The 24137-nt window shown below is 59.8% G+C and overlaps 1 protein-coding gene and 1 long non-coding RNA gene across 2 annotated transcripts in view; one reads left to right on the plus strand and one right to left on the minus strand.

Moving 5' to 3' along the window:
- LOC112929741 (uncharacterized) lies at positions 1 to 13332 on the plus strand. The gene is made up of 3 exons (XR_012000185.1): positions 1 to 892; positions 1592 to 12062; positions 12614 to 13332. It is a non-coding gene; the product is annotated as an uncharacterized lncRNA (long non-coding RNA).
- Positions 8007 to 24137, minus strand: part of UBIAD1 (UbiA prenyltransferase domain containing 1) — a 26575-nt gene continuing 10444 nt past the window's right edge. The window contains exon 2 of the mRNA XM_072751207.1: positions 8007 to 22620. Coding sequence (XP_072607308.1) covers positions 22559 to 22620 — 62 coding nt within the window. The 3' untranslated portion in view covers positions 8007 to 22558. The remainder of the gene's footprint in view (positions 22621 to 24137) is intronic.

Genomic DNA, 24137 nt, shown 5'->3' on the forward strand with positions numbered 1-24137 from the left:
GGGGGGGGGGGGGGCCCTCTGGCTTGGTGACTGATGCGTTATGCGGCATAAGCCCACTTCCTCGACTGAGACGTTTGCTTCCGTGCTCCCCTGACTACATATCCTCTTGCTCGTCTTCCTCTCCCCTCTTCCTTCCCCCTCTATGCGCCACATGCACGCCCGCCTCCTCCCCGTGGTGGCTTCCGGAACAGAGAGGGAGGGCAGCAGCTGGCCACGCACAGGCAGACGGGGTTGCCTTCCCGCGACTTGATAACCTCGTTGAAAGAACCTGTCACTGATCCAACGGTTGACCCCAAGTTACAATTTCTGAGGATATGGTTGTTGGCCAAAGAGAAAGGAAGAACAGGAGGGGAGGAGGCTGCTACAGAGCATCCCACTTCCAAGAGCCTCAGAAGTCCTGAGAAGCCCCACCGCCGCTCACGGATGAGCCAGAAAGGTCCATGGACTCGCCCAAGCTCCCGTGGTGAGGACCCGAGACCCCAGACTCCCGTGAGAACACCTGTCTTCCAGGGGCTTGGAAACATTTCAGGAATTACAAATGCCGGAGGCAAACCTCCTGGGAACCCAACTAGAGCCCCGCGTTTCAGCAAAAGTCATCAGGTATGAAGCGGTGCCAACATGCAGAGCCTCAAAACCCATTTTAATAAAAGCAGAAGAAATAGAAGACCCAGACCCCGCTCAACCAGCCCGCTGACGGGACCTCAGGATAAACACCCTCAAATAAGGAGGGATGAGATACTCTGGTTTCATCACCTGGGTGTCGGCACTCAGCTCTAACACAATCTGGGTGCTGTGTGGCCACGTTTCCTTTCCTTCCCTCCTCTCAGCCTTGTCTCTTCCTACTTACAGGACCTATAAGCCACTTTCTGTACCCAAGGGACTTTGGGAACAGGTAGGTGAGGAAGGCCAAGGACGTAAGGTAGGCCTGGCCACACACCTCCAGGAGAGAAGGCTTCCCAGCTCGGGGGACTCCCTCATCCCTCCCTCCGTCCTCTGAGGCCTCTGTGAGCTGACCTGACTGTCCCCTGGGGCCCACCCCCAGCCCCGGCCACAGCCTCTGTGCAAACCTCTGTTGTGGTTCACGCGTATTTGATTATGTGTCTGTGTATTTGCAAAGCCCCTTGTTGCACACAGTCACTTCTTATCAGGTGTTTAGTGATCAAAGATGGATGGAAGGATGGATGGATGGATGAGAATGGACGTGGATGGACGTGGATGGATGTGGGTGGACATGGATGGACGTGGGTGGACGTGGATGGACGAGGATGGACGTGGATGGATGTGGATGGATGAGGATGGACGTGGATGGACGTGGATGGACATGGATGGACGAGGATGGACATGGATGGATGTGGATGGATGAGGATGGACATGGATGTACGTGGATGGACATGGATGGACGTGGATGGACGTGGATGGGTGTGGATGGGTGTGGATGGGTGGGTACATGGGTGGAGGGATGGATGGAGGGACCGGTGGGATGAGATGTGTCCGGGAGACACTAGGATCAAAGCTCCCATTTAGGAGCTCTACTGTGTGCAAAGCGCCCTAAGTCCTTTAGACGTGCATTTTTGTCATTTACCTCTTACAGTGACCTTATGAGTTAAATAATAAGCCCATTTGCGACAAGAAAATAAGAAGCCCGAGGCCGAGACTGTGTGCTCGATGTCACACAGGCAGAAACCATCAGGCGGACACCCTCGGCAGAGTGAGCGCCCCCGGGGGGCATACCCTCGGCCACCGTGGCTTACGGCCTCCGTGCGGACACACTGCCTTCTCTCTGCGCCTTGGTTTGTTCATCCATGAAATGGGGATGACCGCGGATGACTCTGCAGATTGCATGTGTCAGGGTCGAGCTGGGGCTGTTGGGGCCTCCAGGTTCCCAAGAGCATGTCTTTCTGGGTCCCCTGGCTCATGCCCGTGGGCTACCTCCCCACCCCCCACCCCCGGGAGGAAGCTTCCCTGCATGGCAAGAGCCAAACTACAATGCTTGGTTCGGCTCACTGGTCCCCAGGTTGGCAGGGGCAGTTGGGGGCCCTCTCAGCACACCTCCCTCCCCAGCTGCCTCTTCTCTCCACTGCACCTGCTTCCTTTAGGTTCAAGAGGTCATAAACGTGGCACGTGTCCATCTCATTTTTCTGTTCGGAGCAACAAATCTCCCACCGTGGAAATCCGCGTGATTGCTCTCAGCGGCCTGGGCGCTATCAGGTTGTGCGAGATCCCGGCTCAGAGCCGACCCCAAAGCCACCGGCACCGCAGCTCCCATTCCGTATTTCTGACTGTTCAGGGGGATACGGAGATTTGTCCAGGTTTTCTGGACAAGGGTTGAGAAGGTAGCTTGTTGGCTGAACCGACAGCAGGTGACAATCCTTAGCTGGCCGAACCCATTTCGATCAGGGTGGGCTTCCTGGAAGAGGAGGGATTTAAAGCAACGTTGAAATTAGGGTGGGGACGGGGAGGTAGTCTGCTCGGGGGAGAAGTAGTGAAAGTGGGGTGTTCTGTTGGAAGTGAGAGAAGGATGAGAGAAATGGGGTGTGTCCGGTGAGCTGCGGCGGAGGCTGCCGGGGGTCCCCGAGGTGCTGGCCACACGCAGCGGGAATCACAGGGCGGGCGCGGCCCGGCCGTGTCAGGTCAGCGGCAGCTGGTGGAAGGCGCAGCCAGCGCGGCCGAGCCTGAGCGGAGAGCAGAGCGGTGCTTTCTAAAACAGCCAGGACCTGGGGAATAAATGGCCTTGCTAATTGGCCGTTTTGTTTTTTATGTATTGTTATTAGCAAGATAAAATAACAACTAATCATGTAAGTGTCCTCTGTCTGGAAAATAAATGCTCGTTAAGCACTTGAGTGTTCTTGGCCACAGGGTGGAGCCGCAGCCCTGCCCCAGCTCAGCGCGGGTCACAGGCTGCGGGTGGCGGGAAGGTCCCCCAGCCAGCCTGCCCTCCGCCACCCCAGGCAAACACCCCAGAGCCAGGACTGGGGGGGGGGGGGACGGCGGAGGGGGGCAGACGCTCACTTAGCACCTGCCTGGGGGCGGGGAGGCGAGGCCTGGGCTGGGAGAGGCCCCCACGCCCGCGGGCGCTCCTCGAAGGACCAAGCCGGGGCGCCCCCGCAGGCCCACCTCCCTCCCTGGGCTGTGGAAACCGAACCAGAGACGGGCCGGGACGGGTCGCTGAGCAGACAGATCCCGAGCTCATCCCGACTCGGCCTAATTTGGCTCGTTTTGCAGGCGACCTGGCCAGGTCCCTTCGCAGACACGGCGGAGGACCCTCAGCACAACCTGGTTCCCCAAGGCTGACGGGAGAGCGCCGCTGGCCAGTTCGTGCCCCAAAGGAAACTCGGGTAGTGCCGCCGTCCCGCGTGGGGCTGCTTCATAACCCCACCCCGCCGCCTCGTTCCGCGTGTCGGCTCGGCTCGAGCGCCCCTCGTTTACACGCTGTCCCCGTGGTGTGTGCGCGAAACGCCCTTACCGGTCGCCGCTTCTGTGATCCGCGGGCTTTATTTGTGTGATTTCTGACCTTTTGACATTTCACGGCATCAGAAGTGGAATCCAAACACCACTGCCAAGGACTCAGAGGCTGGCGAGCGGGCCGGTGCTGGGCCCCACGGAGCCCACTGAGCCGCTTTCTCGATGACCCTCGACTTTGAGGGGAGCCCTCCCGGACCTGAGCTCTGCTCTCTTTGCATTCCGAGCTCTCAGACCTAATCGTGCGTGTCTGTGTTTTGTTTGCCGAAGCTTCTCGGTTTGTCACACTATTGTGTTCAAAAGGGGCAGGGAGGGCTGGGGGACACGGGATGCCTTGTGTTTTGGAACAGTGACAGAAAACAAGGCCCCTGACAGCTTAGACACCTTGGGAAGCCTAACGACAAAGGTGGACCCCATGTGGTCTGTGCACCTGGCTCCCGGGCCTTTTTGGAAAGGTGAGAACTTCTGGAATTGTAGTGGCCGCTTTAGGGAAACTGTAGCTTATATAAGTCGACGTCAAGGAGCACCCTTAAAAGGAAGGGGTTCGAAGCCTCGCAAAGACAATGGAATGAATCCTTTGGTTGGCGTACAGAAGCTTCCGTAGGACAAAACACACAGCTCCGAAAGATGCGTACTTGGAGCATGCAAATAAAAAATCTTTAGTAAGAAACTTTGCCCATCTGTGCAGATAACCTCAATCCACTGCCGGAAGGCCGTTTGGATCCAATATTCTTTTGAGTTTTGTACCTGAGACAGGGCTAAAAAAAAAAAAAAATTAAGATTTTTAAAAATTTTTATTTATTGGAGAGAGAGACTCAGCACATAGAGGGAGAGGGAGTGAGAAAGGGAGAAGCAGGCTCCACGCTGAGCAGGGAGCCCCGTGTGGGCCTTGATCCCGGGGCCCTGAGGTCATGACCTGAGCCGAAGGCAGACACTTAACCAACTGAGCCACCCAGGCACCCTGAAACGTGGCTAAAATTCTTAAAACAAAAGCTCTAAGATCCCTGTTGTGTCTCTGTGTGTCTCCCTGCATGTTTGTGTACATCTAAGCATGTACATATGGTAAAGATGTGTGATCTTTTTCTAACTTTGGATGATATTGCCAAAATTAAGTTGAAAAGGGCTCTATTGAAATGGCTTAAAGAAAATGAGGTGTTTATATAAATCAAGTATACTCAGAAATATAGGAACTAATCCAAATATTTTTCAAATTCACATGACCTGGGATAATCTTTGATAAATAAAAGCTGCTTTAAGCGTGTTGGTTTAATAAAAGCAGGCATGTCTTCGAAATTTGTCAATGAGAAAAATAACTTTAGGTGGTAATTAGCTGTTCAGTGTCTAATCCGAGTGTAATTGTTAGAACCAAGTAATTCAAATAAATATAAATAAAAGTTCATACTAAGTGAAACCAAATAATGGATGTTCATCGAGTATCTAAATATTTTCCAAATAATAATTAAGTGCTAAACATAAGTTTATCTGCTTTTGGCTTTTCGATTTTTTTACAGACAGACAAAAGATATTTGGGTCTATTACTAAACATGTTTTGTGCCACACTGAAAAATCTACTATGAGGAAGGATACATTTCTAGAAATTATGAAGTGTCTTTTCAAATTATTAACCTACTACAGGATGCTAATATGTGATCATTCAGAAGTACCTGCTGCCTAGTTTTCACTGAAAAGCAAAAATTACTGGTATTTAAATTTATAATCAACATGTAAAAATAAAACTACCAGAAATAACAAGGATGAAAAACTATATCTGAACAGCAGGTAAGAAATATAGAATGTTTTTTAGATAAGGAGAGGTATGAAGGACATGGGGTTGTTTTGTCTGTTTTGGTAAGGGAAAAAAGAAAGTAATTTTGTCCTAAAGTACAATGATTATTCCAGAATAAGAAAAAAAAAAAAAAAAAAAAACAGGACAAAACCTAAATGGATAGAGGAAATTGCAGAAAGTCCGCGGAACAGGAATTTCGAAGAAGAAATTTAACATGTGGTCAAGCGGACTTAGATTGGAATGGACTTAAATTTTTAAACGAGATAATTCTAGTATCAAAAGTATATTGGTACAAAATTAGGATTTGGTCTTCTCTCTGTTAAACTCACACACAAAAACATTTTTAAGTAATCTCTGCACCCAATGTGGGGCTCGAAACCTCGACCCCGAGATCCAGAGCCACCCGCACGCTCTAGCAACGGGGCCAGCCGGGAGCCCCCGAGCCACAGCGCTTTTAGATTACGGGTCTGCTCTTAATTTTAAAAATTGCAAACAAGGTACCTTTAATGCAACCTGCCTAGGAAACAAAGACTCTACATCTTGTGAAGGTAATTTCCTGTGCTCCAGAACAGGGTCTCGGCGGGTGTTTGACAAGTGGACAAGTTAGAAAAACAAACACGGGGTCTCCTCTATTATTAAAAGACCTAAAGTTTTTTACAACTATGTAACTTTCTGTATTTGCTTTTGAAATCTTCTGTCACTTTAGTTGAATACCTCAGTACCTCAGTATTGTTTCACGGTGACCTGTGATCTCATTTGATCGTGTTTTAAATCTTCTGACAATTTTTTAAAATATTTATTTATTATAGACACACACAGAGAGAGAGAGAGAGGCAGAGACACAGGAGGAGGGAGAAGCAGGCTCCATGCAGGGAGCCCAACGCAGGACTCGATCCCGGGACTCCAGGATCACACCCTGGGCCAAAGGCAGGAGCCAAACTGCTGAGCCACCCAGGGATCCCTCTTCTGACAATTTTAACAAACTTTCCCAAATCAAATTCTGAGTGAAGTAGAAAGAGAAATGTTCACTTGCTTAGGCTTATTGATTATTTAGATTAAGTCGCATGGGAAACATTGTCAAATAAAAAGTGATATGTAGCCTTCTTAGATCATATTTAACCAGGATGTATATACCGTTAAAATAAGTGATTCCGAAATTATATGAAATCCCTAAATATCTCATATATCCTGATACAAGGTTATCGGTCATAATTCCAGGCATCTTAAAATATTATATAATCACAAAACTAACCAAATGTACTTGTCAACTGCATCACCGTGCGTGCGTGTGCACGTGTGTACACACGAGTGTGCATGTGTTGGTGCGCACACGCGTGTGTGAACTCTTAGCAGACCGTTAGCCATGATCATTTTTTATTCTTCTCACTCACAGTCATTGTTTTACTCTTGATTCTTCTCTGAAAATATTAATAATCAACAACAAACATAAGTGTTTCATCTTCAGAGAGGTTCGTGGAAAAGACCCTGACAAGTGCTCTAAAAGGCAGGTTTCTGATAACTTTAAAATCAGTTAAAAAGAAATTTTAAGAAATTTCTAAACTGAGGGTAACAATTTCTGAAATGTTAAACGGAATGAACTGATGAAGATGATTATGATTTTTATTATTTCATTTAAAACATTGCTGGTTCTCTACCGTGTGACCCAGCCAACTGCACTGCTGGGGATTCACCCCAAAGATACAGATGCGGGGGACGCCGGGACACCTGCCCCCCAGTGTTCCCAGCAGCAGTGTCCACAACAGCCAGACTGGGAGGAGCCTCGGGGTCCTTGACAGATGATGGATGAGAAGCCGTGGCCTGTGTACAGGGGGTGTCCCTCAGCCGCCAGAAACGACCACCACCCACCATTAGCTTCGACGTGGCTGGAGCTGGAGGGGGTGATGCTGCGTGGAGTCAGTCAGTCGGAGAAGGACAATGAGCATATGGTCTCGCTCACACGGGGAATATGACATAGGGGAAGGGATCGTAGGGGAGGGAGGGGAGCTGAGGGGGAAGCAGAGGGGGAGACAAACCACGGAGACTCCTGGGTGTCTCCTGGAGACTCTGGGGAGCGACCAAGGGGCAGTGGAAGGGGAGGCGGGCGGGGGTTGGGGTGCCTGGGTGACGGGCACTGAGGGGGGGCACGTGACGGGATGGGCACTGGGCATGATGCTGTACGTTGGTAAATCGAATTTCAGTAAAATATTTTTTTAAATAAAAAATAAAAATAAAACATTGCTGGTTCTTTAATATTTTGTTCTCCTTAAAGGACCGCTTTTCCTTCTTTTAAGCGACCTGTAACTTACAGCAATTTGGTAAAATGCAACCAAGGCCAAAACATGTATCTTTCTTCTCCTTAAACTGCTCCCTCCAGATTTTGGAAACTCTTATTAAATAGTCTTATTTTTTTATATGACAATGTATGTATTCGCATAAGTGCAAGAAAAACCTGTTCTTGTAGCAGGATGTAGTTAGACCAGCGTTTAGCTTGGCTCCCCAGCTCGGGAGGCTTCGGAAGGTCCAGTCCGGGGTTCCAGCGGGGGAGAGTTCAGCGCCGACAGCGGGGCGCGAGGGTGGCCCAGTTAGGGGCCCACTCGTGATTTCAGCTCGGGTCATGATCTCAGGGCCCCGCATCCGAGCCCCCATGCTGAACCCCGCAGGGAGCCCCACTTCAGGCTCTAGGCTCCAGGCTCAGCCGGAAGTCTGCTTCTCCCTCTGCCCCTGCCACTCGCTCTCTCAAATAAATAATTTTTTTAAAAGATTTTATTTATTTATTCATGAGAAACACAGAGATGTGTGAGAGAGAGGCAGAGACACAGGCAGAGGGAGAAGCGGGCTCCATGCAGGGAGCCTGATAAATAAATAAATCTTAAAATAAAAAAAAAAAAGAAGGAACCTATATAGTCAATCAGGATTCTTGCTGCACTTATGCAAATAATCAGGCCACAGTTTGTTGAAACTGGGCTTCATTTGCAAACAAATGAGACCTGCTACCCCTTGTCTTGGCCTTTAATAGAAATGGAGATGATGCGAAAGGGAAAAAGTACGTCCCAGTAACACAGCTGTGTGGGCATCGGACTTTAGTGCCCTTCGTGGTCTTTGAGGTTTTGCCCTCTACCCTATAAATTGGGGCGGATCCTGAATTCTCCTAGTTCCCGCCAATATTTGGCTAGAACTTTCCAAACCAACATCTCCGACTGCTCCCACTCTTCTGACTCGGAATCACCGCGAGATTAAACTGCCCTCCTCCCAACGCCGTGGAAGGTGCACGCGGGCACCCCGATAGCGGCGTCAGGGAGGCCACAGGGCAGCCGTGCGCGGACGCGCTCCGTGCCTGTGCGACGTGGCCGCTCAGAGGTCACCAGAGATGTCCAGGCCGCACCCAGGGGCCCAAGTCCGACGGCGGCTTCCGGCCTTGGCTGCAGCTCAAGATGCTCAGAGCCCAACATCCGCAAACCCCAACTGGCTCTTCTCCAAACTCAGAAACTGAATTTCTAATTTGCTTGAACTATTAACCTTTGTTTCTCTTCTGTTTCCATAGAAATGCCTCTCGTGAAGTCACCTGCTTCCCATCTAGGCGAACCGCCCCAGCAACACCACCTCCCGAGACGCAGCGTCGCCGAGTTCCTCTTGCGAAGGCATCGTGTCGCCCCATGACCCCCCAGTCGGCCAGAGTTGGGCCCCCGGGAGTCCCTTTAGATGCTCGGCTGCGGTTTCCTTGTGGTCATCGCACCCCCGCTGCAGCGCATCGGATACACCCAGGCTCTAAGCGCCTGTCGCAGCCCCTCACTCGCCAAATGCCAGCCCTCAGCATCGACGAGTGGACGAAGCAGCAGCAGCCACACGCATGGCGAGGCTGGGGACGGCCCCCGCCCCATGACCCAAGTGGGTGAGAACGCGCGTGGGATTCTTCAGCCTGCCTCCGTCCGCGGTCGTAGCCCAGCATCGTGCGACGCGGGCTGGTCATAGGCTGAGCCTGCCGAGAAAAGGATCGGGCGGGGGGGGGGGGGGGGTGTCAAAACACAAAGGACAAAGGGACACCAGCCCCGAACACTCCGAATGGATGGGACCAGCGCGGTCTGGCACACGGAGCTCAGCTTGGCTTGTTTTGCCAGACGACCCCGACCCGCGTCATTTCTTGCTTATGCCTCTGAAAGCCATAGGCAGAGCTTAAACTGTTTCCCCAGATTGATACGAGGTCGTGGCCGCCGCTTCCTAGCGTTCCGGAAGATTCCGGCGTCAGAGCCAAGGGCCGCGCAGAGCCAGCAGCCTCGCCGCCCGCACCGGGCTCCGCGCTGGGGCCCGAGCGCCCCGGATTTGCAAACTCCCGGTGGACGCACATTCGGCTTCTAGTAATTACTACTTCTGTGGGTCATTGGCTTTACTTGTGTCGTTTCTGGACTCTGGGCACCTCGAGCCCCCGTGTTCTCAGCCAGACCGGGATCGCCCCCAGAGGTCCCCTCTCGATGGCCAGCGTGAGGCAGGTGCTCTGGGAGGGGGCTGGGTCTCCACGTGACCCTGTCCGCTCGCCCTCCCAGCACGGGCGGGGTGGGGGGAGGCTGAGGAGGTGCGGTTGGCGGGGAAGTGGGGCCACGGAGCCTGGTTGCCCGGGCAACTCCCTGAAGGTCCCAGCCGAGGGCTCGGCTCCCACAGGTGGGGGCTGGTGTTGTCATGGAGACTCCGGGGCAGCGGCAGCATCGCCCGGGCCGCGGGTTGGGGTACGGCTGGCAGAAGGGATCAGGAGCCTCTTGGAATAATGTGGGTGTCAGAGCGGCAGTGTGCCAGGAAAGAAAGTTCCAGAAGACGGTGCGCTCTCCCCCCCGCTTCTCCGTACACACGCACACACGCACACACTGTCTGCCCTGCTCTCCGCCCGCCTCTAGAAATCTGCGGGTGCCCAGCTCTCCTCCGTGCCATGTGGTCCTGTCTCTCTGTCTCTTGGCCCTTCTCTCTCTGCGATGCTGCTGGTTTCAGGCAGAGCCTCCCCGGGGGTCGCCATGACAACTAACCAAGCCTTTGGTCTCCATGGCAACAGGCCCTCAAAGTTATTTTTATTTATTTATTGGGAATTTCAAAGGATTTTCCGCTCGTTGGCCCAGGCCTGGTATTCGGGACACGGCGACGGGACCCTCCCTCTTCCCGGGCCCTGGAAGACGAGAGTAGTGTCAAGGGATTGACGGCTGAGACGCGGCCGAAGGGTGGGCCTAAGGCCCTCGCAGCCGGAGGCAGGGCCTTCCTGGGTTCTTCCTGCATCTGCCGACGCCTGAGGAGGGTCCGAGAGCCCCCCAGCAGCCACCACCCTGATGGAGGTTCTAAGGGCGGCTTCAGGGGATGGAAGGGTAGACTGAGGCATCCCCTGCTTCACTCTAAAGACTAACGGACGCCGATTACAGACACGTACAGAGGGACCCACGGACGGAGGAGAACGCCAGGCGGAGGGGACATCACGAATGCGCCGGCCCCAAGGTCCTAACGATGCGTGACGGGTGCCACACACTGAGCTCTGGGCTGCCTGGTGGCCACGGCAAAGGAGGCAACAAGACTCATGGTCCTTAGTGGAAGAGAGAGGAAGGGGGGAGCTGGCCCTGCGGTTCCCCAAGCCTCCGCTGGCGCCTGCTTGTTGGCCCTGCCCCGTCAGTCTGCTCCTCTTCCCGGCGAGCCTACTCCGTAAGCCGTGCCGCGTGACGCCGTGCGACTCACCCCGACCCGGAGCGTGATGGAAACCAGAGGGGGCCCGTGTGACGGTGCACGTCGCGCAGCACCTGAACACCGTCTGGAGTGAGAGCCGCTGCGGGTTTTCGGCAGCAGGTGACAGCAGGCCCACCCTGCATCGGCTGCACCGGGAGGAGAACAAGACCCTCTGCGGCAGGACGAACCCCGAGCTGTGCTGGCCTCACCCGGGCCCCTGGTGCCTTTCACCCCGAAGCTGCACCACGGTCACGGTGTCCGTTTAGCCTCCTCGGCGCGGCCATCGGGGCTCCCGCCATCACACGCAGTGTACCCAGCAGGGAGAGTGGGTTCATCTGCGGTTCCCAGGGAGCCCCCAGCGGACACCCCATCGCGCGTCCCGGGCCACATCTGGTCACCTGCTTCCTGTTGACCCAACCGAGGCCAACGGGGACGGGAGGGAGTTTGGTCACAGTGAGTGGTATTCACGCCGACTCACACGGGGATCGGGGTGCGGCAGAAGGGACCCCAGAACAGAGCTGACCACCCGCCCACCGAGGACAGATCAGTGTCAGCGAGGCCCCCGGAAACAAGCCTTGAGATGAAGGCTGAACGTCCTTACGGGGTCTGGCAAGGGAACGGGAAAGCGGGACAGAGAACCTGTGTGGGAAAGTTCTGGAACAGAGACCACGTCCCGGGGGTGTCTGAGCTCGACACGGCGCGTGGGGCTTCGGCCGTCCACGCTCATCAGTCACCGGCTGAGGGTGCCTCTAGGGAAAGGTGACCTCGGGGCACGCGCGGTGCTCTGCACAGTGGGCACAGCCGCTCTGGCAGCCCGGGGGCAGGTGTCCGAGGGGGGTCACGGGCCGGGCTGGCATGAGGAGCGACGCACAGGAAGGTGCGGGCTGCGCGCACAGAGGCGGCCACAGGGGCGCCGGGCATCCAGCCAACCAACAGCGGCCACCGCGAAAGTGAGCTGCCCCCCCCCAAGGTAAGCACCCCGAGGACCCAGAGCCGCCGTGTCTTGTCACAGGCCCCGTTTCCAGCCTCAGCACAGGGCTCGCACCTGCCGGCGCCTGGTAATCACGCATTCGACACGCAACGAACGTTCCAGGCTCCAGGGCTTACGGGCCCACGAGGTGAGCCCCAGGTCAGCATCCTCGGGTCACTCTGCAGCCCCCAGCCCCAGCCACGCGGGTCTTCGGGGTGGGGCGTGATCACCGACTTCACGGAGCAGGGGCTCCCCTTGGAGAGGGCTCCCGGCCTGACCTGGGGGCGCCGAGGGTGGCCCGTGCAGGAGCCGGGTGTGCCCACGTGAAACTACGTGGCCTTGTTGTTCTCGTTATTACGAGAAAAAGTCAATTCAGAGCAGCCCGTGCGGGTGCCTCACCTTCCAAAGGTTTTTGCAGACGTTACGTCGCGCGCTTCTCCCACGCGCCCTGCGTGTAGGGCTGTGTCTGTGGCACCGTCGTCGTGCCCGAGGGAAGAACTGAGGCTCAGGAGTGAGTTTCCTTGCTCAAAACCAGAGTCCCGAGGGCTCAGAGCCCCGAGGCCCGATCCTGCACGGGGCGCCCCGGTCACCCCGGCCGGGCCGGCTGCCTCCTGCCGAGACCCCGAGCTCCCAGGGAGGAAAGACCGGCTGACGGGGGGCCTGTGGGAGCCACCAGGGCACTCACAGACGTCCCCTCCTGTCCCCTGCAGGGAACACACTGAAGCGACACGTTCCCACCCACCTGAGGCCGGGCGCGGCCGTGACTGCTTTGGGCCCGTGGACTGGGCGCGGAAGGGACGCGCGTCGCTCCCCAGCAGCAGCTTTGGGAGCAGGCGCGTGTGCAGCAACGTCCAAGACGGCGGCTGCCCCACCGGGAGGACACAGAGCAGGACCCCAGTGGCCTGCGATGCTGAGCAACCTGGGTGGGAACTAAGGCCCGTGATGTGATGTGACGCCCCCAAAATTACTGCATCAGGGCCCAGCCCCGCGTGGCCTCAGACTCTACGGATGGACACGAACAAGGGGAAGGGGATGGAGGGACGGAGGGATGGAGGGAAGAGGGCAGCGGGAGCGATGCCAGCAAGCACCCATGGTCCCCTCCGAGCAGTGAGATGCTTCTGGACCCGGGAGGAATCTTCTAGAAATAGGTTAGGCAAGTGAGTTCCTACTCAGACCCTCTCCCCCTGGCGCCCCCCCCCCCCCCCCCCGCCAACCCTCCTCCTCCCTACCCAGGGCTGCTGAGCTCTGGAGCCTACCCAGGGAAATCCGGGTGCTCCCGGCGAGACCCCCCAGCTGGGGGGAGGGCAGAGAGGAGGGCAGCTCCCCTCCCACCGAAGGCGTCCAGGCCAGATGAGTAACGCAGTGTGAACGACTCTGGGACAAATTGAGGCTCCGTGCTGCCCCCCATGACACGAACCATAAGGAGCAACGACAGTAGTTCATCTCCCTTCTCTCTAGGGGGGGGCGTGGGGAGGGGGGCCTGGGGAGGGGCCGTGGGAGGGCCGGACGCAGGCTCCCCTCTCAGCTGGGCTGCAGGCGGCTCACACCTGCACGGCCTTGGGGACAATCCAGGGGGCACAGAGGAGAGGGTCCCACTTCCCTTCCTGGGAGGGGCCCGGGGCAGGGAGAGAGGAGCCGGGAGGGATGGGGGAGGAGCGGGCTGTGCATTCCGGCCTCACTGGTTCATCCGGAGGTCGGAGGTCGGAGGTCATCATCTGTCGAGGACAGAGGGTCGCTGGGGCCTGAGCTGCAGGTGACAAGCTCGCATCCGAGCAGTTCCCGCTGCTGGACAGCGCAGGGACCCACGGCTCCGGGGACGCTCCCGGCCTTTCCTGCCACCCAGCAAAGGACATACACGTGACCCCAGAGGGAAGCCCGGAGCTGCTCCTGCAGTGCCGCTGTTTATGTGTTGACACGAATGTCTGTCTCACACTCGGGCAGCGCACCGAGGACCCTAGGGACACAGGACTGTGCCCCTGCAGCACACGTCCGCCCGCGGCATCAGGGGCCCCTCGGGCTGCCCACACTCGTGTCCCCTGGGCCAGGAGGCTCGACCCCGGGGCCCTGAGAGCGGCTGGTGCGCAGGAGCCCGGCCTAAGCCCCAGACAGTGCCCTGGAGCCACGAGCGACCAGCAACGAGTGGACCTTTGGCAGCCGCGCTACCAGAGGCTTCCAGAGGCTTCCAGAGACTTGTGCCTGCTGGAAAAACAAAGGAAAGCCGATCCCAAAGGTCACACACCCTAGGGGGCTGCTTATGCAACGTTCTGGAAACATCATCACCTAGGAGAAGAGACCCGAGGCCGCCAGGGGTCAGGGGTGCGGGTGGGGCTGTGGGTCCAGGCCGTCCTACAAGGGCCACACGGGGATCCCTGTGCAGCGGAGCCGCTCTGCATCCGACGGGACTGGGCATGAAAACCCCCAGGTGTGATAACGTTGCACCAACACACACGCAAATCGGCGCCTGCAAACAGCCGGATGTACTGACCTGGGTGCCTGGGGCCGCGCCGACGAAACATGCTCCCGGGGGAGAAACCGAGGCAGAGCAGGCGGGGTCTCTCCTCCCTTTGCGCTGCAGCTTCCGCATCTACGATCCCGTTGAAACAAAAGGATGAACAGCTCCTTTGAGCCCCGCGAGGGACCGAGTCGTCAGAACGGGACCCAGTGCAGCTCGGGCCCCCCCTAGATTCACCTCCGGCACAGGGACCCTGGCTTCCCTGCCCCAGGTCACGGCGGGAACACGCTCCCACGGGGGCAGCAAGGGGGGCAGGGGACAGCGACAGTCTCCAGACACCCCCTGCACACCTGGGACCCCCTTCCCGCACACCCACTGGGGGGACACGAGGGGAGGACAAGGGGGTGGGGGGACACCCCTAGGACGCGAGCTGCCGGCGCTGGCTGCTGTTGTGCACATTGGTGGCATGTGCACTTTGACCCCGTGACCCCAGCGCCCCGGCGGGTGCCCCGAGTTCTCTTTGGCTTAGAATGAACGTGTTACGTGGGCACTCTCTGGCCTGACGGGCGTCTGCCTGTCCTCAGGCTGCGCAGGTCCCGGGAGGTGACAGCTGCCTTGTGTGTCCGCTGAGCGCAGGACGGCCGAGGGCGCAGAGAGCAGGCCCCACACCCTGAGCCCCGCAGCCGCCGTCCTCGCGGGCCGCCCAGCAAGGCGGCCTCCCAGAGAGGTCAGTGGGGCCCAGCTCCCACGGCGGGAAGGGGCACAGCTCGGATTCGCTCCCAGGCCGGTGTGACCTCGGAGACCCTGCTCTCCACGCGAGGCCCAGCGGCGTCAGGGCTACGCAGGCCCCCAGCTCCCAGTGCACCCGGCTCTGGGGGCATCGGCGCAGGCCCGATGGAGGCCGCGGGGCGTGAGCGCCTGGGGTGGAGGGGCCCGGGCTCCGCGGGGGAGCCAGGAGCCCCCAGAAGCCAACCGGGGGTCCGTGGTTCCCCGCCTGGCCGGATCCCACTCCGTGGGAGGCAGAGCGCTGCTTCGCCACCTCCCGTCTGGGCTTATCTTGGGAGACGCGGAGAGCACGTGGACCCCCGTGGACCGGGAAGCGAGAGATGACACAGCGCAGGGATCGAAACCTGCAGGGCTCCCTGTGCCGTGCGGAGCGTCCCCCAAGCGCTGCTGCGATGGCTCCATGGGGCGGCCGCCCGGCCTCGGGTCACCCAGGAAGCTGCGTATTCAAGACAAGGGGGTGGGAAAGGCAGGGCGAGCTGGGGAGCCGCGAACCCCCAGCAGGCTGCGCTGGAATACAGCTCTGGGTGGGAGTGAAGGGCTGATACGGGGGGTTCCCGACGCGCCCACCTGCAGGGGACGCCCCGCCCATCTCCCCCCACCTGTACCTGCCCTCCGGCTGCGGACCTCACGGGACCCTCGGATCAGCCCTGTTCCGTAGGCAGGACACCGCCGGGGGCCGAGCGTTCCTGGGGCCACCCGCACGGGCGCCTCCGTGTCGCTGCTCCGGACAAGCCTGGGTCTGCAGAAGTTCAGGAAGGCAAACACCCAGATCCCAAAGCAGAGCCTCGTTCATCGGTGTCCACGAGGCTTTCCGAGGGGTCTCCCAACAGTGACCGCCGGGTGGGCTGGTGCCGACCTTCCTCGGGGAAGGGGTCGCGCGGGTCAGGCCGGCCGTCTGTGTCCTTCCGGTCATCCCAGCACCAGAGGCGGGACCCACCTTGCCACGTGGCTTCGGGGACAGGCCCCTAAGTGTGCCCCCGGCGAACCCCAGAGGCGCCACCGGCGGGCCCCCGTCCCCACACACGGCAGGGACCAGCAGGGCCGCCCGGCTCCACGCAGGGTCCCGGGACCTCCTGGGCTCAGCGGGCTGCTGGGGCCAGTGTGCGTGTGCCCAGCCGGGCCCCGGGGCTCGGACCGCCTGCCCCTCAGGCTGCGCAGGCCCCTCCGTAATTGGAACGCCAGGCCGCACCTGCCGACGATTTTATCACACTCCGTATAATGTGTAAATACCATTAAGTCAGACAGATTCTCTCATTAATTCTCGGGCCCAGTGACAGACTAGGAATTAACACAATTGATTTTCCGGTCCCCGCTCATTATCAATCATCCCCCAGAACTTAGTCACATTTCATCTGCTCCACCTGGGCCCCAGCGTCTATTTGGAGGCTTCAACATGTATTAAACTAATAAAGAGCAATGGGTACCGCCGTGTCAGCCCCGGAAACAGGTGGGGATGGGCAAGGAAACAAATCTTGGGCGAGAACAGTTGCTCCCGGGGCTTCTAGGTGGGGAGAGTGGGCCGGGCACTCAGGGCACAGTCCCGTCCCCCGGGGCACTGGCCTGCGGGTGCCCAGGCAGGGGCGGCGGGAGCTGTGCGGGTTCTGAACCCCCGAGTGACGCACCGCCCCCAAAACCTCGTGGCTGCTTGCCCAGGGTCCTGCGGGGGCGGGGGTCTCGGGCTGGGCCTCCCAGACGCGCTCACGAGCGCACGTATGTGGTGGATGGCGCTGGGCGTCCGCTGGCCGGGCCCAGGCCCCGAGCTGTGACAGCCCGTCTCCGCGTCGTGCAGCTTCTGGCCCCTCAGGAGGCCCAGCGGGGCTCCGACCAGGCCCGGGGAGGAGGGCGGAGGGGCGAGGGCCCGGCCTGCGAGCGCTGCTTCCCCCGGATCGTCGGCCGAGGGAAGCCGGGGATGGACCAGATCTGCGGGGACGGGAAAGGGACCGAGCCTGCTGACAAGGACGCTGGAGCGCGCCACCCTCCGCTCCCTCCTGCCTGTGCCGGCTCTCCCTGCGAGGGATCATTTAGGTCCAGGGACGTAACGGGGCAGCACTCGTCGCTACCTGACAAAGGGCTTTTGGGGCAAAGGTTCCTCGAGGCGCGAGGCACACTGAGCAGTGCCCGGCTCTCGCCGAGGGAACGCACCTGCTCCGTGTGAGCCCCGAGGCCGCTCCAACTGCTCTCCTGACCTCTGACACCGCGGATTGGCTTTTAAAAGTCTATCTGGAGGGGCCCCCGGGGGGCTCAGCCCGCTAAACGTCTGCCTTCGGCTCAGGTCGAGATCCTGGGGTCCTGGGGTCCAGCCCCAGGAGCGGCTTCCTGCTCAGCGGGGGAGCCTGCTTCTCCCTCGGCTCCTCACCCCACCAGTGCTCATTTGCTGTCGCTCTCGTCTCTCAAATAAGTAAAATCTTAAAAAAAAAAAAAAAAAAAAAAAAAAAAAAGACATATTCCAAGGGAACATGTTTTAAAGAGGCCGACGTGCCCGGACGTGGGGAGGCTCGGTCCCTGCCTTCAGGGCTGTTGGATCGGGAGCCCCTGCTCGGGGGCGAGGAGATGACTTTCCAACTTCCCAGGCCTCCTGCCCATCCTAAGCCTTTTGAGCGTCATCCTTAGGGCAAAACCCTTTGCCCGGAGAGCACCTGTTGGGCCACGACAGGCCTGAGCACGGGAGCAGGGGTGGGTGGGGGTGAGCGTGGAGGGGCGCGGAAGGGTCTGGGGAGGGAGTCAAGAGCCACCGGAGGTGAGCAAGCCTTTGGGGCTCTGGCTGGATTCCTTCCGCTTCCCCTGGATGATGTTCCTCGTCTAACCCCTGGGCGCGAGGGGGTTCGGGGCAAGTGTCGGGGGCGCACTCACGCTGGTGTGGAAGGCGGGGGGGCGGGGGGGGGCATTAGCGCCTTGGGAACTATTCCTCCGACCCTCCCCAGTGCTTCTCGGAGCAGAAGCAGAAGAGAGCGTGTGGGCCCCCCCTCCCCCGGCTCCGGTAGTGGGTAAGCCCGTGCGCTCACCCAGAACCACCCCTGGATAATAATTGTCTTTACGGAAACCATTTCAAACGAATTCTAATGTGCCCTAATTAGGTGACTCTTCTGGAAGTTCTGCTACAGGGAGGTGAAGTAGGTTCTGAATATTAAGCAGTAAGAGGTGACGGAGGGCGCCTCTGCCTGGTGGGCGCCTCCCCAGTTAACGAGCTGCCTAATACCCACCAGGTAAAGAGGGTGGCACGTCAGCGCTTCCGTCCCGCCTTCCTCCTTCAACTCTTCAGGGTGGACCCGGGCACTCCCTGCCCCTGGAAGTGGGTGGCTGGGGGCCCCGAGCGCACCTGGGATGGGCCCCCGGCCCTGGCAGGGGGTGGCAGGAGGCAAGGCAGGGGGGACTCGGGGGCGTGGGTCCATCTCCACCCCATCTCTGTCCCTTTGACCCCGCTGAGCTATGGGGGAGGCACCCGTGGGGACAGAGGGGGCCCATCTCTGGGCTTCTGGGGTTTGAGGGTCAACAGGGCATAAGTTTCCCCGCACTCCAGGGGGGAGCAGAAGGGCCGGACTAGTTCTTCTGTCCTACCCTGCGGGTCTCAGCGGAGCGGGGCCACCAGCGATGCTCAGGGCCAGGTCCCTCTAGGATCTGCTCTCCTGCACCCCCGATTTTCTCTCACAGCCCCTCGGGCCTCCCTCCCGGGGCAGCAGCCCAGGGGCTGGACATCTCTCTTCTCATCCGTCTCCAGCCAAAGCTCATCCACCGTGTGTGGCATTCATTTTGGGCCCCGTTGTCGCTCTCCTGTGATGGGCAGGTCCCCCCCCAGCCCTCCTCAGTTTCACACTTGTATCTTGGCGGGGGCCTCTGGGAAGTAGATGCCTTCATCCGGAGGCCCGCCTGATGGCAGGCAGGGATGCCGCCGTGCGGGCAGGTCGCTGCAGAGCTATTTCTGCGCAGGAGAGCCTCTGGGCTCCCATCAAGTCAGAGCCGCGGTGACCTGAGGTAAGAGGATGTTCTCTTCCGAGAGAAGTTCCTGCCGGCAAACCACCGTGCTGCTCCCAGAGCTCGGCTAAGCCTTTAAGAACGTGCTCAGCAGACGGATGGATGGGTGGATGGGTGGATGGGTGGATGAATCCCAAACAAGAATAGGACTCAGGACCTCGGTCCCATCAGCCCTTGACCTCACCCAGCCTCCCAAAACCTGGAAGTGGAGGCAAAAGGCCAGGGGCGCCCCCGACATCAGCCCGGGAGACAAGCACCCTCCTCCCGGAGCCAGCCGGTGGCACCCACTAGCCCTGGAGCCCGCCGGCCGGGGAGGCCCTCCTGCCCCACTCCCCCCCACTCCCCCCGCCTCCCATGGCAACAGCCCAGAATAGATGCCTGATTCCGTCCCCAGTTCTCCACCCCCTTTCTGCGCTTAAGTGCTTGTTGGGGACAAAGGGACGGAACTGAGGACAAGAACATCTGTTTTTCCAACAGGCGGGGACAATGCGGACCTGGGGGTGGAGCCCTGCAGCTGTGGAAGCACCTGGCACTTGATGGTTTCTGCGACGGTACCCCCTGCACCCCCCCCACCGCACTCACCCCCCACCCCCCTGCCCCCTCTGCCTCCCGCATGGCCCAGGCCCTGTTTCGAGCAGCTGGGAGCCACCAGTCCTCCCGACCCCGGGTCAGGGCTGGCCCACTGTAGGGCTTGCTGGGAAGAGTCACGGGACCTGCCTTCCCCAGTGGGGCCGCAGCTCGGCGACCGTGAGTGGCCGTACCCGCCCAGGGCCGTGGAGAGCAAGGCACTGACCCTGCTGCCCGAGCCCCAGTCTGCTCGGCTCTGAAATGGGGACATTGTAACCGCGTTGCAGCACCGCTGCGTCAACACATGTGGGGGCCCCTTCCGGGTCCCACCGCAGCAGGGCGGGGACAGGCTCCGGCCTAGGGAGGGAGGGATGGCTGGGCTGAGCCCTGGGTCACTCGGCACACAGTGCGGGTCACCCAGGCCCCCAAGACCCTGTGTGGGGCACCCCCCGACCCAACCCCTTCTGTGTCCTCCTCTGGCAGCTGGGCCAGCGGTGCAGGGGGAGCTCGGGGCAGCGCCGAGGGGAGGGGGGAGCAGGACGAGGACCATGGGGCACAGTGGCAGCAAGACAGCTGTGGTTCCTTCGACATTTTTAAAGAGATTCAAATTCAAGATGAGATTTATAAAATAACAACAACCCATCGTGCTTTCTCCCCTTCACTAGAAAGGAGAAGTGTTGGAAATGAGATTTTTTAACCAAACGAGCGCCCGTCCAGGTCTGCGTCCCCGGCCCCGCGGCCCTGAGCTCGTCTGTCACCTCGGAGCCCGCGCTGCCGGTTTGCTGAGCAGCTGCAGGTGGGCCGCGGCCACCCCCCACCCCTGCTCCACCTCAGGGCGGCATCACCCAGGCAGCCACGGGGTTTCCAGGGGACCCCCCCAAACGGGTGGCCCAGCTCTGGGCAGCCACCAACCCTGGCAGGGGTGCTGGAGGGCCACGCGTCACAGCGCTTTCCCAGTTGACCAACTGGGGTCTCTGCTCTTCTCCATCCCTCCTCACCCCCCTCACCCTCCCACCCCCTACCCCCTACCCCCCCACCCCTAGGAGAAGGAATCGCTCTCAGTACAGAGGCCCCACTGGGCCCCCCTCTGATCTAAGCTCCGGCCCCGGCCCGGCCCGGCCCGCAGCCCCACTCTCAGGGGCTCAGACCCCGCGGCCTCCTCCCTCCTCCCCGGAAGGCACGGAGACTGGGTATCTGGTAATTGAGATTGTTTAACAAGGTGTCGCTCGTTGCCTTGGGTTCCATTAACTCTCGGCTCTTCCTGAACACCCAGAATAACAATCACCCTGCTGGAGAAGGGGCAGAGGGCCCCCCCCGCCCCACGGAGCGCACATGTGCACGTGGACACTTTTTTTAATATGCTGACGACCTGATGACGCTGACTTCAGACCTTTCCTGAACGTCCTTCCATGGAGAAGTCTGGGGGGCCCAAGGAGGTGGCGTTGCCTCTGCGCGGTGCACGTGGGGGAGGGACCCCCTTAAAGGGTCGGTCACCCAGCTTGCCAGCGACACGGCCCGGACTTGACCTCACTCAGAGCTGTCAGGCTCCAGGGTGACGGGAGGACGCCTGCCTGCCTGTCCTCCCTCCGGGGAAGGGCCGGGTGTGTCTCAGTGCTGCCCCCCAGCTAGGGAGGCTTCACCCCAACTCCAGGTGGCAGTCAGGGCGCTGGGGGCCGCCCGCACCTCAGCTTCCAGGCAGCTACTCACCCTCGTGCCCACCTCTTCCTAGAAGCCCGATCACAGGTCCTCAGCGCCTCCTCCGGGAGGCCCTCCTGGAAGCCTTGCTGACTGGCTCCAGTGAGCACCCCCTTCTCTGTCCCCAGAGCACCGTGGCTGCCAGTGTTTATTCTTTAGGGGACACGCATCAGCCCCGTCTCACTGAGTCTCCTGAGGCCTGAATGCTGGGTGACCACTGGCCCCGGGTGCCCCCAGCCACGTTCTGGGGGAGGAGTCACCCCCCGGTTCCCGATCTCGGCACCCTTAGCCAGTGGCTGGGTGGGACCTGTGAGGAACTCAGGAACGAGCACGGGCCAGTGGGCGCAGGAGTAGAAACCCACCCGGCCGGGCCTCCCCGTGTGGCCGCGACCCGGGGCTGAGAGACTGAGCAGGGCAGGTGAGGCAAGCTGCTGGACTATCCCCTGGAGCCAGCCCCGGAGGTGGGGGGCAGGAGTGGGGGGCACAGGAAGGGACGGGGGGGGGCAGGGGCATGGGAGGTGGGGGGCAGGAGCGGGGGGCACAGGAAGGGACGGGGGGGCAGGGGCATGGGAGGGGGAGGGCAGGGGTGGGGGGCACAGGAGGCATGGGGAGGGCAGGGGTGGGGGCAGGGGCACGGGCAGGGACGGGGGGCATAGGGGACACGGGAAGGGGAAGGGAGGGCAGGGACGGGGGGGCAAGGGGGCAGGGGAAGGGGAGGGGAGGGGAGGGAAGGGTGGGGGGCACGGGAAGGGACGCTGCTTGAAGCCCATAGGGCAGCCGGCCAGCACGGGGCCTCCTCTCCCTGCTGCAAGCCCTGCCAACCGCCCCCCGTCAGCCTGTCCCCCGCATCAGCCTCTGTCCGCTTCCCCGACGTCCCCTCCCGGAACTGAGTCCCCAACGTACCAGGGGCTGCGGGCACACGACGGAGATGAAAGGGCCCAGGTCTGCACCCACCGCGCCTCCGTGGCTTCCTCGCCGGGACCCCAGGGAAGCGCCATCAAGTCCCTGAGCCCGGTTCCTCCCTCCTGCAAGAGGCCTGAATGCCTCGGCCGCGGGCTGTTCCAGGAACGTGGTTTTGCTGGATCGAGGCCGCCTCACGCGGGGGCTTCGCTGTGGCATCGCTCAGTCACCGGGCAGACGCTCACTTCCGTGCAGGCTTCCGCGTGAGGAGAAGAGGGCGGGGTCCTCAACCGGGCGCCAGCACCTGCTGACCTGGAGCCGTATGGTGCTGGCCAGGCCTGCCGCCTCCTGGGGACACGGACCACAGGCATGTCGGCGGGCTGGGGGCGCGGGGCAGGGATGCGCAGGCGTGAGGGCGTGGACGCAGGGCGCCTCTGGATGCACGAGCCCCTGGTACACCCGCACCAGCCTCCCTTTCCGCCCAAACCTGTTTGAGAGCAAGTGGTCGAGACCCTCCCAGAGCCCCGGGGGCGTCCGGAGGGTCAGGGCGCTGAAGGGGTCCCCGCCCTGCGATGAGAGGCTCCCCCCAGGGAGCCCCGAGCAGGTGCCCCGGGAAGCCTGGGCTCAGCCCCGCCCCCTCTGCAGGCGGGGACCCGACGTGGGTTACGGGGCGCCGTTGGCATCCCGGCAGGCCTGGGGCCCGTAAGGAGGAGGCTGACAGTCCATTAGCCACACGGTGGTCCGCGGGGCTCGGGGGACGGGGGCGGCCTGCCATCCACCTCACTTCAAGGGCAGCATCAACTGTGCGTGCGCGCAAGGGTGTGCAGGTCTCTAAAAAAAGGAGAATCAATCACAGCTGTGCCGGTTAAAATTGGCACAGACAACAATCTGACATCACAGAGAGGAAACGGTGACATAGTTCTTGTCCTCTGTCCCCCTGACCTCTGGGGCCCAGGGAAACGGAAGAATCATACAGGACTGGGACGTGCTTAGGCCCTTCTGGTCCCCCCGTCTCTGACGTGCAGCACTTTGCTTCAGCGTCTCTGACAAGCTGTCCTCTCACTTGAATGCCTCTCGTCACAAGGAGCTCACTGCCCCCGCGAGGCCTCCACCATCCCACCTGCCAATTCTCCTAATCGCTAGAAGGTTCTTCCTGCCTGAGAGCTTAACCTTGGGGCCACATGGCGTCTACCCATTGGTCCTAGGTTTGCCGTGGGAAGTCACACACGCACACGCAGCGGCCTTGCCAAGCCAACAGGGCTTAGGGGCCCTCCCCAGCGTGCCCGCTGCTCTCTTGGCAAGACCTGGTCTGTGAATCACATCTTCAAAATGCAGCTCCCGTCCTGAGCCACGTAAAAATCTCTGCTGCAGCTGTGACCAGTGTGAAAACACACGCGTGCACGTGCACAAGGGCACGCGGAAATAAAGCCCCCCCGACTGCATTTTCGTCCATCTCTCATTTCGTGCCACACCGTCAAACGCTCTGCGGAAGCCTGAGCGTACTACATCCCCGGCATGTCCTCGGCCCGTCCCCATATTGACAAGAAAACCTAAGACAAGAGCGGAGCTCGGAAAGGGAGCCAGCCCGCCAGGTGTGACCCAGCCAACAGGGACAGGCGGGACCCGCGCCTTCCTTGTTCTGGACGTTGGTCGCCTGCTAATTCGGCCTCGGATCGCATTAACCTTCATGGGAGTCAGACCTCGTTACTGATTCACACTGACCTTCCGGCCAGGTTAACAGGCTCGGGCTTTGGTGAGTGTGTTTGGATACAAGATTAACAGAGGTGTTAATAGTTGCCAGCAATGAGCCCCTGACCCTCCACCCCCCTGAGATTTTGTGCAAAGGTCCAACAGGATGGGGAGGG

This window comes from Vulpes vulpes, chromosome 2 (assembly GCF_048418805.1).
Source record: "Vulpes vulpes isolate BD-2025 chromosome 2, VulVul3, whole genome shotgun sequence".
Lineage (NCBI taxonomy): Eukaryota > Metazoa > Chordata > Mammalia > Carnivora > Canidae > Vulpes > Vulpes vulpes.